At 38.5% G+C, this 15,778-nt stretch overlaps 2 protein-coding genes across 2 annotated transcripts in view; one reads left to right on the top strand and one right to left on the bottom strand.

The window, feature by feature from the left end:
- The window catches only part of tmem45b (transmembrane protein 45B), a gene marked incomplete at its 5' end in the record, with an annotated part of 2,484 nt that extends 752 nt beyond the window's left edge, over positions 1-1,732 (top strand). Inside the window, 6 exon segments of the mRNA XM_081391466.1 lie at positions 737-928; positions 931-942; positions 1,026-1,148; positions 1,151-1,209; positions 1,309-1,451; positions 1,534-1,732. Coding sequence (XP_081247592.1) covers positions 737-928; positions 931-942; positions 1,026-1,148; positions 1,151-1,209; positions 1,309-1,451; positions 1,534-1,651 — 647 coding nt within the window. The 3' untranslated portion in view covers positions 1,652-1,732.
- Positions 1,733-2,193: 461 nt separating this feature from the next.
- Positions 2,194-15,311, bottom strand: nfrkb (nuclear factor related to kappaB binding protein). Its single transcript, XM_081391269.1, has 26 exons — positions 14,995-15,311; positions 14,341-14,501; positions 14,019-14,220; positions 13,801-13,928; positions 12,883-13,054; positions 12,687-12,791; positions 12,543-12,616; positions 11,764-11,848; positions 11,502-11,676; positions 11,302-11,413; positions 10,340-10,466; positions 10,139-10,216; positions 9,348-9,427; positions 9,224-9,270; positions 9,034-9,094; positions 8,731-8,905; positions 8,405-8,511; positions 8,198-8,321; positions 7,459-7,538; positions 7,114-7,328; positions 6,069-6,345; positions 5,746-5,955; positions 3,956-4,723; positions 3,110-3,216; positions 2,836-2,971; positions 2,194-2,739 (listed from the first exon to the last, which is right to left on the bottom strand). The coding sequence occupies exons 2-26, from the start codon at positions 14,464-14,466 to the stop codon at positions 2,614-2,616; spliced, it is 3,897 nt and encodes a 1,298-aa protein (XP_081247395.1). The 5' UTR covers positions 14,467-14,501; positions 14,995-15,311; the 3' UTR covers positions 2,194-2,613.
- Between the last annotated feature and the right edge of the window lie 467 nt (positions 15,312-15,778).

Genomic DNA, 15,778 nt, shown 5'->3' on the forward strand with positions numbered 1-15,778 from the left:
TAAAAACTGTATTTCATTAAATAATATTATACCAACCTATTAAAGTACTAATATCTGCTTTGTACCATTGCAATACACTGACAACCACCAGAACAGGTTGACCAAAAACAGTCACATGATGAATCAAAGCTCATCACAATCGCTTTTCCAAAAGCTGAGAAGGTAAATACTAATATATAGAAGGTGCACAGTGTCATTCACACAAATACTAAACCCAAATGACACTAAAGTAATTTAATAAACATTAATTTAACAACAATAGATGTAACATAAAACACTAATGTACATAAAGAAAAGAAATGGTTATTTGTGAATATGAAAATGTGAAGTGTAATGCAGGGAATTCTGGGAATGTCAATTTACAGTTTTTCATCTTTTTGACACCTTTTTTCACTTCCAAAGCTGTAAATTTAACAGCATTTTACTGTAAAATTACAATAAATGTAAGGTTAAATATATTACAGTTATTCACGAATTTAGTAAGGAAAATTACTTAACATTTAACAGTCTTTCATCATTAAAATCATGATAATTTTTTACACTGTACTCTTTAAATTAACATACTGGATGCACGTCTTTACTTAAAGGAATAGTAAAAAAAAAAAAAAAAAGTACTTTCTTTTGTGTCACATTAAAGGAGAAGTTTAGCAGACTGTCCAAGCTGCTCCGCTCCATACATTTTTTTTTTTTTTTTTACCATTTGCTTCTGGTGTTTTACACTAAAATCTCTCCCCAGGGATCATGGCAGAGCAGTTTGTGCCTGATGGTCCTCATGCACATCTGTATAATCAGGATGGCTGGGTGAAGCTGATGAATTGGCAGCACAGCACCATGTACTTGTTCTTCGGCATCTCTGGCATCGCAGACGTTCTCAGCATGACTTCTCGCCATGTGCCAGTCGGTCTTGACCGTCTCTCCCTTTCCACGGCTCCTTTGTGGAAGGTATCACGCAAAATGAGTTCAGTAAATCTGCAGTGATATCCCACCATAGGACCTGCTGAAATGTCATGGCGTTTCTCTTCCAGGTTTCCTTTTCTATTTTCATGTCCACAATCGTGCTCCTCTGGACCAGCACATTCACTCTCTGCTTCTGATTGCCGTGTTCGGTGGATCCGCCAGCACAATGTTGGAGGTGTTTAAGCGAGATAACACATTGCTGAACTTTTCAGGTCCAGTTTGGCCATCCTGCAAGGAACATGGTTCTATCAGGTAAAGACAACATCTCAAACTCATAGGTGAAGAAATGAACCACTTCATATGATTCTAGTAAAAATCGAAATTACAATATGAAAATATTTGTTGCTTCAGATCGGGTTTGTGCTGTATCCTCTGAGTGGATCACCTTGGACTCTGGATAAGCACGAAAACATCATGTTCATCACCATGTGCTTCTGCTGGCATTACACTGTGGCTCTATTGATTGTAGGCATCTGCTACTGTGGAGTTTTTTGGTGAGTGGACACTGTCGTTTTGGACGAACTAAAACGTTTCACTGTCTTTATTTTACTTACATTGTGCCCATGATCTTTCCAGGTCTTCAAAATGGTTTGATGGAAGGCAGATAGGCGACATGGAGATGGGGCTCAGAAAGTGTCCTGCCTCAGACTGTAGCTCCCAGAAGGCTTTGCTCCAGGAATCAGATGAAGAGTAGTTGGAGTCTGTGATGACTGCTAAGATCGAATGCACTGAATTCAATATTTTTGCCTTTTTCTCTGCTAGCAAGCTGTCTTCCAATAGGATTGTATGAATTTATGTTTGCATAATTTATCTGCAAAAGATTTTCATGTGCTCATGCCGAAAATATCTCATTAAAAAGGGACATGTAAATAATGTGGTTATCACAGGTGTCAGAAGGATTTCTGACAAACCAGAGGAACAACAGATCATGATATTCTTTTAGAATATCAAACGCATGCATGAATGACATTCACTCCTAAATACCTATAATAGATGTACGCACATTAAAATGTTTTATAATGAAATTCAAATGAGGAATATGCAAGCATATAATTGTTTGTCACTTGCACTGCATGGTCAGCTTGATTCATGTTACTTGCCACATCATGGAAATGAAGTGGCAAAATGCAGGCAAATGATTTGTTTTACATATACACAATTCAAGTTCAAGGTTAATCCCTAGATTGCAGTAGACAACGGCATCCGGTTGAATAAAGGTAACTGCTGTTTTCTTTTGATTTGTGTAGCACAATCATTTATTTATGACAATACAAACAGTGGCTACTGAATATCAACAGTACTTGTTAAATTACATTTCTTTAGGAGAACTTAAGATATAAAAAGCACAAATAAACAAAGTTGCCTCTGTGTACATGTCAACATCGTCTAGAGAATGGCCATTCACTTTAACCAAGGTCAGACTGATACAATTGCGTCCCGATATTATATCAGCATCCAAATCATACCTCCTTTTCAACTTGCAAAAATCAAAACAAAATGACAGAAAAAGCTGAGTCAGGACAAGACCAGTGCTTAGAATCCGACACCGCTTTGCCCATATGCAACTTTCATGGGAAAGTTGAGCAAAACTTTGTGCACATGCTCTTTTTGTTTCGAGGTCTATGAATCTCATAGAGGCTAAAGCTGTGGTATGTCTCATTGAGGGTCTGGGTTTGTTTTTGGCGAGGGTGCAGTAGAGACCACCACCGTAGACACTGTGGATTTCGGAGAGCTGGCGGCTGTGCGCTGTAGCTGCTGAGCCGGTACGGTCTGGATTCGAACCTTGGGTAGAGAAACATACTTGATTACAGTTAACACACATGCATGGTTTGGCTTGTAAGACCAGTTTTAGTTTGTTTGGGAGTCAGATGAGTCAACCTGTGTGGCCTGTCCCTGCTGCTGTAGCTGCTGCAGTTGTTGAGCAGTCACAAAGCTGACTGGCTTATTCCCAGCGATCAACTTGGTGCCTGCCGGCATGGTAGTCAAGATAATGTTCCTCCCCAGATTGCTGATACTGAAAACAGAAGAAAGTCAAGATTTCAAAAGATTGGGACCTTAAAAACCTGATAGGGAACTACTGATAGTTCCGTATCAGTTTGTCTAGCCTGTTTGTTTACTATAGCAATATTAGATGATGAAACGGAATACTCACTTGGTGCTTATGTTCCCTTTAAGTATGGGAGTAGTGACCACACTCTTATTTTTCAAAGGTTGGCTGAGGACAGATAGAGGCACCGTGATCCTCGTGGGAAGCTTCCCCTGAAAAGAGCAAAGATTAGAGTTTCAAACGTCATAATAACAGGCAATTATGCATAACAAACTGTGGCTCTGCTCCAAAGCCCTGTCTACTGCGTTGATAGGAAGCATCCTAACTGAAACCACAACACTAATGATGATGTGCTACTCTAATAGGCCTTACATATTTGTACTCTTTATTAGATGTAACAGTTTTTTTATTAATACTTTTCATGATCAATTCAATAAAGTATATTTATAATCAACATTTGTTTTGTTTTGTTTTAAAAAACATCTTGGATTTTGTCCACTAAGCTTGTCGCAATGCATTATGGGATTGCATTTTCTACAAAGGAAAGGATACGAGCAATATGGTTAAAAAAAAGTTCTACTAGAATGCACCAATGATGCTGTAACGGTATAAAAGTTTGTGGTCTGTCTTTTTCTTTAGAGATTACAATTACATCATTACGCCAGTAGGTGGCGACAAGTGACATTAAATATTTTCATTTGTATAATTTTCAATTATACATTCAAGAAATTTGTTCAAAAAGTGTTTGATTTACTTTATGTGTGATTCATTGAATCATTCATTCAACCCGATTTTAAAAAAGAAATTAGAATGAATTAAGTATTTTTTAAATAGACTGCAACAATTAACATTTTGTCAGAACCCCTAGAAAGTTACATGTTATTTTGTTTAGTTATCACTGGTTTTGAAAGGTCCTGATGAACAGAATTTCGTCCTAAAAGATAAACTTACAGCTTGTGTGGCTACTACAGTAGCAGTAACTGGCACCTGTCTGACTGTGGCGGCAGCAGTGCCCAGAGAAAGCGTAGAGCCTGTGGTTGCAGGGCCCAGTGTCACGCTTTTGGCCCCTCCCACTCCACTGGTGGCTATGGCAACAGTTGCCGCCCCCGATGATACCGTGACAGGCTTTGTACTTGTGGTGGTGGTGCTAATTGAGACAGTCTGACCGTGTTTCTGAGGAATCACACCAAGGTTTGGCACTATTCGAATAGTGGTTCCTGCTTTAGAGTCAGACGAGGTGACGGTTGAGAATGTACGGGCCTTGGGGTCAGTCATAGTGACGGCCAGGGCCGGCATGAGGCGGATGGCCGTGTCACAGGCGGCCTTCAGCTCAGGGTGAACCTTTACTAGGGTGGCGGTGCCCGTGGTAGGCACTTTGGCAGCCAAGTTCTCAGTTGTTGTGGATGCAGTGGTGATCGAGGTAGGGGGTGAAGGCTGGGATGGAGACACATGTAGCGTGGCAGAGATGCTCTTGCTGCCTGAGCTTGTGGCACTGCTCAGCATTTCTGGGGTGAGTTTGACAGTGGCCATGGGAGATTTAGTTAGGGTGGCCATCATGTCCGGAGTGATGCGAAGTACCGTCTGACCTTTGGCGTCAGTCGTAATTGAGGAGGGGGGCAAGCGGAGCACGTCCTTCCCCTGAATGCGTAGGTTAGTGGCGGTGAGAGGGATCCCGGCCCCACTCTGGGTCTTGACACCTAACTGACCAGTGATCGCAACCTGGTTAAAACAAAAGTGAGTGAGATTTGACAGGGAAATAGAACAGACAATATACTCGGTTTGTCATACTGTGTTTTAAGGAAAATGTACAATGACCAAGATATATTTGTAAAATAAAATAAAAACATTAATTTTATTTTGGTTACAAAATTGGTACCAAACATGTATTGGTATTTGCAGTTGCAGAACATGTTTTTTGTTGTTGTTTTTTTAAAGCAAGCAACCAATCCTGGAAATTAATAATTTTGAAATCTGTAATATTTTTACTAAATCAAATTTTAAATTTTAAATGCTGAGTGAATTCAAAGTGAATTTAGGCATCACAACATTATAATGTACAGTATAACATTTTTTTGTGTTTTTAATGATTAACTTTAAATGAACATTAAAGGACAGCAAATGTAATCTAAATGTAAAAATAAGGGAAATTATGATGTAGACATCCAACATCTGATAAGATATAAATATATATAAAAAAACATTTACAACGGCCAATAAACAATATACTGATATATTGTGCATCCTCAGTTTAGATAGATGGATACTTTATTAATCCTTCTCAGGAAATTAGATTTGATACAATAGCAGCAACCACAGTCCTCGCACACAGACATCATCAATCTATCTACAATCATAAAACAAAACTTTCACTAAAGCATTTTATACCCTATAATATATTAACTGAAACATGCCATACCCTATAATGATAATACTAAAAACAAATACACAAGCAAAATTAACTAAAGCTTACAACCCCTATTTTAATAATACTAAGAACATATGTAAAAAATATAAGAATAAATAAATATAAATCAGACATCAGACTCAGTTATTAGTTATTGCACATTAAAGAGCCTAATAGGCTTACGATGCCGTTCAGTTTTACATTTTGGTGGAATCCCGTCACTGAATGGGCATGTAATGGGTGTATATCATTGTTCATGATAATGTTTATTTGTCTAAACATCCTCACCTTATATTAGGTGTAAACAGAGTCTAATGCATTCCGAGTGGGTTTGTACCTGTTTGATGATATTCTGGCTGCTGACACCCTGCAAAACAGCAGGTGATGTTGGTTTGTGTGCCGGGCTGGAGGGGGAGCTCGTCTGAGGTTTGGTTACTGTGACGCCAGATGCAAGACCTGGAACAGTAAGACTGGCCTGACCCCGTGAAGCCTGCACCTGAATGGGACTTCCTGCAGACTGGTTTCTAAGTGGTAGAGTCACCACTGCCTGTTCAAAGAAAGACAAACAAGAATGTGACCCATGCATTTGACTGGATAGTGTTGGACCCACTGTCTTACACTGAACACACAAACATTATTGCTAGAGATTCTGTAGTGCACCTGCGTGATGTTCTTTCCATGTGCCACGGTGACTGGCACCCTGATGTGGTGAGGGCTCTGGTGCACTAATGTGGCCGCCTGGCTAGCAGAGGACGTCGGAAGACCGGGCTGTGTAGTGACCACTCGCACCTGAGGCAGAGAGCCAGTGGCAGCCGAGTGTGCCACTACCCGAGTGGCAGGCTGCGGAGAGGCCTGCTGGGAAACCTGTGGACCTGGCTGACTCGCAGACAGTAACGTTCCTAACTGAGACATGGAGGGAGGAGACACCAACAGGACACTGTGGGGAAAAAAGTAAAATTGTGATCATGAAAACCAAATGATAAAGAATATAGCATGTGATTGATGATACAGCTGAATATCAGCCTTGTTTTGCATTAAGGTGTGATCACATTAGCAAAATTCCAGCCAAATTTCACAGGTAAAAAGGTCAATTTTCTTTTGTCAATAGTGAAGCAATGCATAAAGCACAGCTCACGCAGAAGTCACTTTTAAACCAGGCAGCTTTCTGTTGGCCAACGTGATGAATCCACATGACCAACTTGAACCTGTTGCAAAACCTGCATGAGAAAATCTTTCACACAAAATTACAGATTGTGTGGATTCCAATTGAAATGACTGGATTTTGCACACGAAAACTTGCAGAACAATGCTAAATGTGACAGCAACTTTAGTAAAAAAAAAAAATATATATATATATTTTTGGGATAGGAAGTGATGGGAGGAAAGAGATCGCGAGCCAGGACTAAAAATCAGTTCACCCGAAGCACTGCTGAGCCCCATATGTTGGAGCAATGTTATGGTTTCGACAAAGTAGAAAAGTATTTTGTAACAGTTCAACAAAAACTGACAACTCTGTCATTTCCTCACTGTAATGTTGTTCCAAAGAACGACCTCTAAAAAAATCTAGAAAAGATTCTAAGAATCTCAGTGGCATGAACATTATTTGGAATTGTCTTCCACGGAATACATCATACGAGTTCCGCAAAGACATACAACATTTTTTGCTGAACTACACATAACATGATTTTGTTTACCAACCACTGACCTGGGATTGGTTTTGACGGGTTCTGGGGCGCATACTTTGGTTAGAGTAGCTGCTGTGGGAGGGAGGGGCGATTTAGGGGTTCCAGGGGTGCTCGGTGTGGGGGTGGAAGGAGTTTGAGACAAGCTGGTGGATGCAATGGCTACTCCTTCACTGCCTGAGCTCTGGCCAGCCTCTGCAGCACCATTCTTACTGCCTGGCTCCTTACCACCTGCCTTCTACAGTACACACAAACATACACAAAAACATAAACGTATGCAACAGGTTATGCAAATCAGCATGGACCAACAGTGATGCTTTACATTTGAGTGCGACAACAATTACATGAGTGAGTGTGGAAGCACATACAGGTTTTGGTGCTGGTTTGGGCTTCTGCTGCAAAGCTTTCTTGGCCTTAGCAGCTGCGGCCTGGGCCTGGTGTATTCGCTCTGATTCAAGAAAGATGATTACAGTTAGTGTCTGGATCTGTTTATTATTTTTTAATCAAAGCCAGCATGCCAGCTTTTCACTCGTAAACTTTATTTGCATAGTTGTAAAGTGAATCTGGAAAAGGTCTGGAAGCATCTGGTGTGCAGGGTTATATCTCTCCGCTGGGGAAGAGAAATGGCCAACTCTATGACAATATCCTAGTTTGATGCAGTGTTCTCATTTGTAAACTAAAACAAATTATAAAAAAAAAAACATTTTTGGTAATTGACTAAGCTGAAACATAATAAAATATAAATATTAGATTTATATAGATAAAAAAAAAAAACTTTATTTCAGTTAGCTGCCAAGGCAACATGTAAAAAACAACAAATTTTTAAGTTTATGTAAAAAAAAGAAAAAAAAAGAAAAAAAATATATATATTTAATACTGATATTATACTGTTTTGGTTTTATCTGAATTTGCAGGTTCATATTTGCCAATAGCAGAATCTGGAAACCTGACACCACCTGCTATTCTCTGAGTACTAAACCTGTTCTACTTGCCTGCCATTCATAAGTACGCACACATACTGTCCCACATTTTGCCTGTGGCAATGAAACCTTTTGACTTTTTTATGTAACGCACATGCATAACTGCAAGGGTCACAGGGTTGCTTACCAAACTCCTCCTGGCTCCGGTCCCTGTGGAGGTAGATCCACAGCTTGCGGCCGATGTCGTATTTCACACAAGGGTCTTTCTCATAGTGCAGGCGGTCGAGGGCACCACTCACCACAGTGTTAACCTAAAAATGGACAAAATGTGTGAGTGTAACAGTGACTAATGTGTTATAACGATAAACACGACAGCATGAAACACGTGTCTAACCTGAGCACTGGTGACATCGGGGGCTAGGAACTGGGAGTCCTTCAGTAACTCACAAATCTCAGCTCTGGTACCTTCTCCGTTAGGAAGCCTGGCAGCAGCATCTCTCACTGTGTTGATGAAAACAGGGCATAGGAATAATCACCTTCATGCCGTTTCAAACCTATCTGAGCTTCTATCTACTGACTGAATGAAAGAAACTCAAATGAGCTTGAAATTATCCAAATTCTTTTTTGGGTGAACTGACACCAGAAATGGTGAAGAAAACCAGGCTCTCATTTACTAAACTATGTAACAGAACTGCAAATGAAAGAGCACCCAGTGGTTACCAAGAGATAGTATGGTGACATAGGCCGGTCGGTCGGAGCGCAGCAAAGAATGCTCTCGTGCTTTATTGAGCGACGTCTCCTTGTCGAAAACTCCCTTGACTGGTCCCACCACAGATTCAAAGCCATGCATTCGGTAAGTAAAGGCTTTATGTGGCTGATCATAACGTTGCTGCTCCTAATACACACAAATATCTCAATGACAAAAAGAAAAATAACCGACTACATTCCATAAGCAGCGCAACAATGTAAAAAATATGCGTTGGCAGGACACCTCCTCAGGGTAGGTGTGATCCAGGCACTAACCTGCTCTTGAAAAACATGCCTTTCCTCTCCTGTACTAGGCCTCACCACATAGTCAGTCCACCTAATAAAGAGAAAAAAATGCATGAAATGACAAGCATGTGTGCATCGGTCTCAACTAAAAAACAAAGGAACTGTTGTTTGAACATGATGTTTGTGTTAAGTAAACACTGTAATCCACTGTCAAACTCACACTCTGGGTGTTGGAGGAGTGAGTTCTGCAGTTTCCTCACCCTCCTGCTGTAAAACAAACATAGAACCAGGAATCAGAGTGTGCCCTTACATCATCATGGAAAAGTATGAAAGACGTTTACTACCTTGACGATCACATGATCCTTTGACTCCAGCCATAACTGGCACAGGGCACTTAGATCTTTGTCTCCATCTTGACTCGGACCTGCACAGATCAGTGAGAAGAAATGCACACTACTGGCGGCTTAAATGGCGGTCTTTACAAAACTAATATTCTAAAAAAAAAAATTTTTATTTAAAGAGAATTGTAGTTTACACTATTGTTTAAAAGTTTGGAGGGCTCAGTAAGGCATTATTACTTTTACTAAAGGGATAGTTCACCCAAAAATGAAAATGTTGTCATCAATTATTCACCCTCAAGTTGTTCCAAACCAGGCAGTTGACAGAACCCATTGACTTCCATTGTATTTTTTTTTCCTACAATGGAAGTCAATGGCTACCATCAACTGCCTGGTTACCAACATTCTTTAAAATATCTTCTTTTTTGTTCTACAGAAGAAAGAAACTCATACATGTTTGGAACAACTTGAGGGTAAATAATTGATGACAACATTTTCATTTTTATGCAACAAGCATAAAGCATCATTAATCAAAAGTGTTGAACTTTCTATTCTTTAAAGAATCCTGAAAAAATAATTTCCACAAAAATATTAAGCAGTTTCAACATTGATAATATTAAGAAATGTTTCTTGAGCACTGAATCAGCATTTTAAAACTATTTCTGAAGGATCATGTGACATTTTTTTTTTTACCTTACCAACCCAAACATTATATGTAATCTTTCATAATTGAAGAGCTTATATTTCCATCTAAAAAAATACACAAGCAGAGGAAAATGGGGGGTGGATCATCGTACATATCCACTTCCACTGCTGGGATAGTTCCTTGAATTCCACAAAAGGTATGAAGCCAGTAGGCAGAACCATCACACCAGCTGGAAACAGAGATATGAAGCATAAACCCAAATATCAACATGCATCATTGAATGTATAAATCATGAATTAATAGCTGCATGACATTTTCCTTTAAAAAATAAAAATCATAGATTCAGGCATACCTTTGCTCTCTCCAGTGAGAAACTGTAGAGCAGGTACAACCAACTCTGACCAGCAGGGGGCCATAGAGAACCAGGGGTTGAGTGCGCTGGCCGGAGATGACTGCCACTGTTGGACTTTCTCCTCCAACTGAGAGCAACCATAAGAGGAAGACAGTGAAATACTATTAAACACCCTTCAGCTATTTCTGCAAGCTTCAGTTTTTTCTGCCATCTCATGCTGCAGCAAAGATTGGAAACTTCTGACTTTTTGACCTAAAGGAAATTATTCCTATGTGTTCACTTATTTGTAAACTATACAACAGTATTAAAATCTAAAGATTTTTAAATGGATGAGCTCGACGAGGTAGTAAGAACAAGAGGCCAAAAACTGTCCAACATACATGGAAAGTTCTTCAGTACTGTTCGAGAGCTTCCCAGGATGCACCTCATGTAGAAGATTGTGCATATCCAAAGCTTGGTGAATGTAATATATAATATAGTTTGGATTTTTAATTGTTTCACTGCATAATTCCCATACCATATACACAACCCTTCAGAAGTTAGGGACGGTAAGATTTGTTTTTGAAAGAAATCTCTTCACTTCACCAAGGCTGCATTAATTTGATTAAAAATACAGTAAAACAGTAATATTGTGAAATTTATTCCTGTGATTATAGCTGAATTTTCAGCAGTCATTACTCCAGTCTTCACTGTCACATGATCCTTCAGAAATCATTCAAATATATGCCTATATGTCTTCACTTTCATATCTAATCAATTTAATGAATCCTTGCTAAAAATAAAATTTTCTTCTTACTAAATATCATACTGCAAACTGCATATTTTTCCATTCTACCATCTGTAACTGAACAGTTTTTAATGACTTTAATATTTAAAATGGGGAAAATTGTTATAATAAAGATTTAGTAAATGTGTCCAAACTTTTGACCAATACTGTATGTATTTATAGGTGCTGTATGTACCGCAGAGGATGTTGCTAGACTTTCCAGTCTGAAGATGTCCTCAAGCAAATGAAAAAAGCTCATTGCTATCTCTTCCACTCTGTCAGGGCTTGTCTGGGACTCGTCTATAGGCCTTTGGTACAAACGAAACAGAAAAGTGCAAGGTATTTAAATGCTGGTCGTTTTGGACAAAGTATTTTATGTACAGAACAAAGACCTACTCTTCTTTAACGGACTGTGTAGGAACTGTAGGGGTATCATTAAGGCCGGAGTTCATGGAAGCTGCCGACATCGGAACATCACAGACCTCTTCCGTTTCCATTTTAATAGGGCGCATCTTTTTCTTCTTCCTCTCCTCCTTTATCTTCTTCTTAGGTAGGGCCAGGTCAAAGACGGCTACAGGCCAAAACAGACATAGATTCCCATCTGCTGCAATTCATGCATCTTATATTGAAGAGAATAAACTGAGCTTATTATTCTCACTTGTAACGGATCCTTTTCTGCCGATGTTGACTCGTGACATGATATCACCAAGATGGAGGTCGGAGATCATAAGGTCAGGGTGATCCTAAAAATGACATCAATAAATAAAATCATTTCTCATACCAATCTTGTCTTCTAGTGCAATGGCTTTCAATCTTTTAGATGTCCCGGAACCATAATAAATGACCATCCTCGTGCAGGTCGGAACCCCCATTCGAAAATTGAAAAGGCAGCTATATATTTTCCTGTATAAAGACCCAACTTATACTGTGAAAAATGTATGATATAAATGTGTAAATGTAAAATCATTATTGCATTTTGCATTCAGTATAGTGCTGTACTAATGTATTACTTGTTTATTTTATTGAATCTTTTTTTATTCATGTAGTGAATGTAGTAATTTAATCTCATTTTCATTATTTATTTGTACTTTTTCACAACGTAACTTCACATATGCTTGAAAAAAGGTCATATAAAATCATCCAGTCTTCTCTCACCATTTGAAAAAAGAGCTTGATATAATATAGAAACCATACTGTATCTTTAAGTCTTTAAGTCATGCAGTATATCTAAATCGTCCCAATTACCCCTTATTGTAATTTAGCTGCAGAAATGGCTTGTTTTTCAACTTGTTTCACAAGTTTCTTAAAGGTACAGCAGGGGAAAGAAATGAACCGTTCAGAGCCAGAGAGATAAAATATTATAAAAAACAAAACATTACTAACATTATAACTGGACCACAGAAAAGGGACAATAAATGACCCCTTCAGGCAACTTACTGGCTGACGTTTTCTTTTTTCTCTGTGTCTCTGCAGCATGGTTCTTAGTTCCTTCTCACCCAGATCAGGCTTGTCTACAGGGAAAATCAGCTTTAGTTTCTCATATCTTCCTTTCTGGGGAGCTTTAAAACCGCTTTAACTGACCTCTGGTTTTCATGTCCTGAGTAGAAAGGCTGGGTAAGACCCTGAGTGAGACGGTTGGAGTTGGGGAGGAGGGCGACGGAGGAACAGGCAACCAAGAGGCTGTTTCTGTTTACATGAACATAAAACTATCCTATTAATCATCATTACATGAACACACAATGGTGCTGAAAAAGTTCACACACTGCATCACACCCACCATCTTCATCAGATGACACATTACTGTCCCCACACTCTGTTTTCACATCCTTCAGTATGTGAGCCACTCGACGTCTCACCCTCTGCTCCAGCATCTCCTTATGAGATGGGACAGGGTACCGGCGTTTTACCGCAAGCTCTGGTCCACTGCGGACAGCCAAATCCAGCAAATCCTACATTACAAGAGAAAAACACATTGGTACGTTGCATAGAGTTACAGCAGAGGTTGCACCAACTATTCGATTTCTTCCGCAACTACCTGTGTCAGGTCTGTGTCGACCAGTCGAGGATCACATGACTTCAGTTGTGCTAGTTTTCTATATGGTGCAAGTACAAATCTAGCATTGAACTTTCAAGAAACAGCAAGGATACTGCATTGCTTACACTACCATTCAAAAGTCTGGCGTACTATTTTTCATTGTTTTTAAAAAAGTCTCATGCTCACCAACGCTGCTTTAGTTATCAAAAATACAGTAAAACAGCAATATTGTGAAATATTAATACAATTTAAAATAACTGTTTTATATGTCAATATATTTTAAAATATGCATTTTTTTCTGTCATAGAAAAGCTGATTTATTAAGCAGTCATTACTCCAGTCTTCAGTGTCACATGATCCTTCAGAAATCCTTATACTATTCTTATTTGATGCTCACGAAACGTTTCAGATTAATATCAATGTTGAAAACAGTTGTGCTGCTTAATATACAGAGGAAAAATTTAACTCTTTTGTAACATTCTAAATGTCTTTACTGTCACTTTTGATCAATTTAAATGCATCCCTGTTAAATAAAAGAAATTAATTTCCTTAAAAAAAAAAAACTTACTGACTTCAAACTTTTGAATGGCAGTGTATATGGTGAGATAAACATTGATCATGTAACAGAGACTAAATTAGCTCTTCTGTGATTAACTGTACCTTTCTGGAGACCAGGATCTGCTTGAGTAATTTGTGGTAGTACTGTTGAAGGGAGTAGATGTGCCTTTTTTTCTGTGGTTTGGCACAAAGTTGTCTGTACTTGACAACCTCTGGGTTAAAGTAACCATCTACGGAGAGATAAACAAACTAATATGCATGAAGTTTTATTTTATAAATGAAAAATACTAGGATTGAAAATAAAAGGGAAGGAGGATAACCTCTGAAGAGCTTCTGGGCAATGTGCAAGGGGTTTCCGAAGAAGAAATTCTGATCGTTGAAAAGGTCGCTGATGATGCTGTTCTGCTCTGAGTTGTTATTCTCGGAGAACTGAGGCAGGAGTTGACGAAGATGAGTCCGTTGAGCATCTGTGAGAACATCTGTCCATGTGCTCTCACTCATCACCGAAAAAAAAATCTCTGGCTGCTCTCACATAGACACACATGACCACAAGATAAAGAGATGGTTCAGTTTTTACTCTCATGTTTTCAAAATTGCATGAAAATGGTGGAACTATCACTGAAACGTTGGCTGATAACTCACATCCTCCAACAAATCTTCAGGAACCCGAACTCTACAGTTTCCCAACATGCACTCTTCCATCACACGACCATCCTGGTCCATTCCAGACTCCAGTGGGTCTGTTAACATGTGATCCAATGCATCCATCTTTACCTAACCCTTCACAGCAGCAAAAACGGTATCTGCAGGTTTACAAAATTAGACATTATGAACAAAGGAAACAGTCTAAATACCTGCAAACTCTAAAGACATCTGAAATGCACTATGCTTTTGTATTTAGTAATTAACTCAACATTTTATTTATCCTAATTAAATCTACATTTCACACGACTGTATTAACGTTATATACAATTTGTGGTAACGTTAACTTAATGAGATAAATGACAACAAAATCATATTGATCACCCTGCCAAGGCACTTTACCATGTCAGCTTGTGTATTACAAAACTATAATTTCCCGTGAAGGTTTATTGACAACTTGTACGTAAGTATCTATGACACATGTAAGTTAATCATTACACTATCTTGATGTTGCTAACGTTAATTCTGCTACTAGCTAATACAAGAAGCTAATAGCCCTTTTTAGGCTTTACATCTATTATGGTGTAATTAACAAAACGTATCGTTTTAATTGATCTATTTATGTATATCAGGGAAATGTTTAAGGCATCTTACCATGAGTGTTGGTGGAAATCAGGAATGTATATGCTAGCTTGCTCATCACACGGGCGGTAGGAATAATAACATTGGTGCACATTTCCGGCCTGTCGTCTAAACTTCCGTTCATCTGCTAAAGGTTTTTAAATATCAATTTTACAGTCTATGGGTGGAACCATAGGGTGGAACACACACACACACGCACACACACGGAAAAAATCCACATATTGCGGCATAAATAAAAATATAAACAATAAAATTTGCACACCAATCAATTAAATGTACAGACCGCGCGCGCGCTCGTGTGTATGTGTGTGTGTACAATGCGAGAATGTTAAAGGAAATGCAAAATTAAGATTTTTAATTTTCATATCCTTATTTTTGTTCTTTATGTTGCACTGCACCTAGCGGCGAAGATGCAGCATCACGTAAGTTACAAGCAAACATTTTCAGCCACATTTCTTCCCATTTAAAATGTAATATATATATATATATATATATATATATATATATATATATATATATATATATATATATATATATATATATATATATATATATATATGATGCAATTGTATTATTTTTCTAAACGTCTTTCTTTAAATGTAACACCAAGTCCTGAATTCACAACATGAAAAATAAGCAGATTAGAATTTCACTTTTAATTTTTATCAAAGAACCTACTAAAGCATCAAGGCACATTATGGGAACGCCAATCCCCCAAGGAGGGCATTAACAAAAATAAAAATATGAGATTATAACAAAATATTACAGATACACACAACAGTAAAACAAAGGTCAT

The sequence above is a fragment of the Scardinius erythrophthalmus genome (assembly GCF_964197995.2).
Source record: "Scardinius erythrophthalmus genome assembly, chromosome: 17".
NCBI classification, from domain to species: Eukaryota; Metazoa; Chordata; class Actinopteri; order Cypriniformes; family Leuciscidae; genus Scardinius; species Scardinius erythrophthalmus.

Coding starts and splice junctions, on each gene's coding strand:
- nfrkb (XM_081391269.1), bottom strand. CDS start 14,466: ATGGATGCATTGGATCACATGTTAACAGACCCACTGGAGTCTGGAATG. Junction 9,271..9,347: donor AGGATCATGTGATCGTCAAG/GTAGTAAACGTC, acceptor TTTGTTTTACAG/CAGGAGGGTGAGGAAACTGC. Junction 7,539..8,197: donor CCGGAGCCAGGAGGAGTTTG/GTAAGCAACCCT, acceptor TTCTTGAATCAG/AGCGAATACACCAGGCCCAG.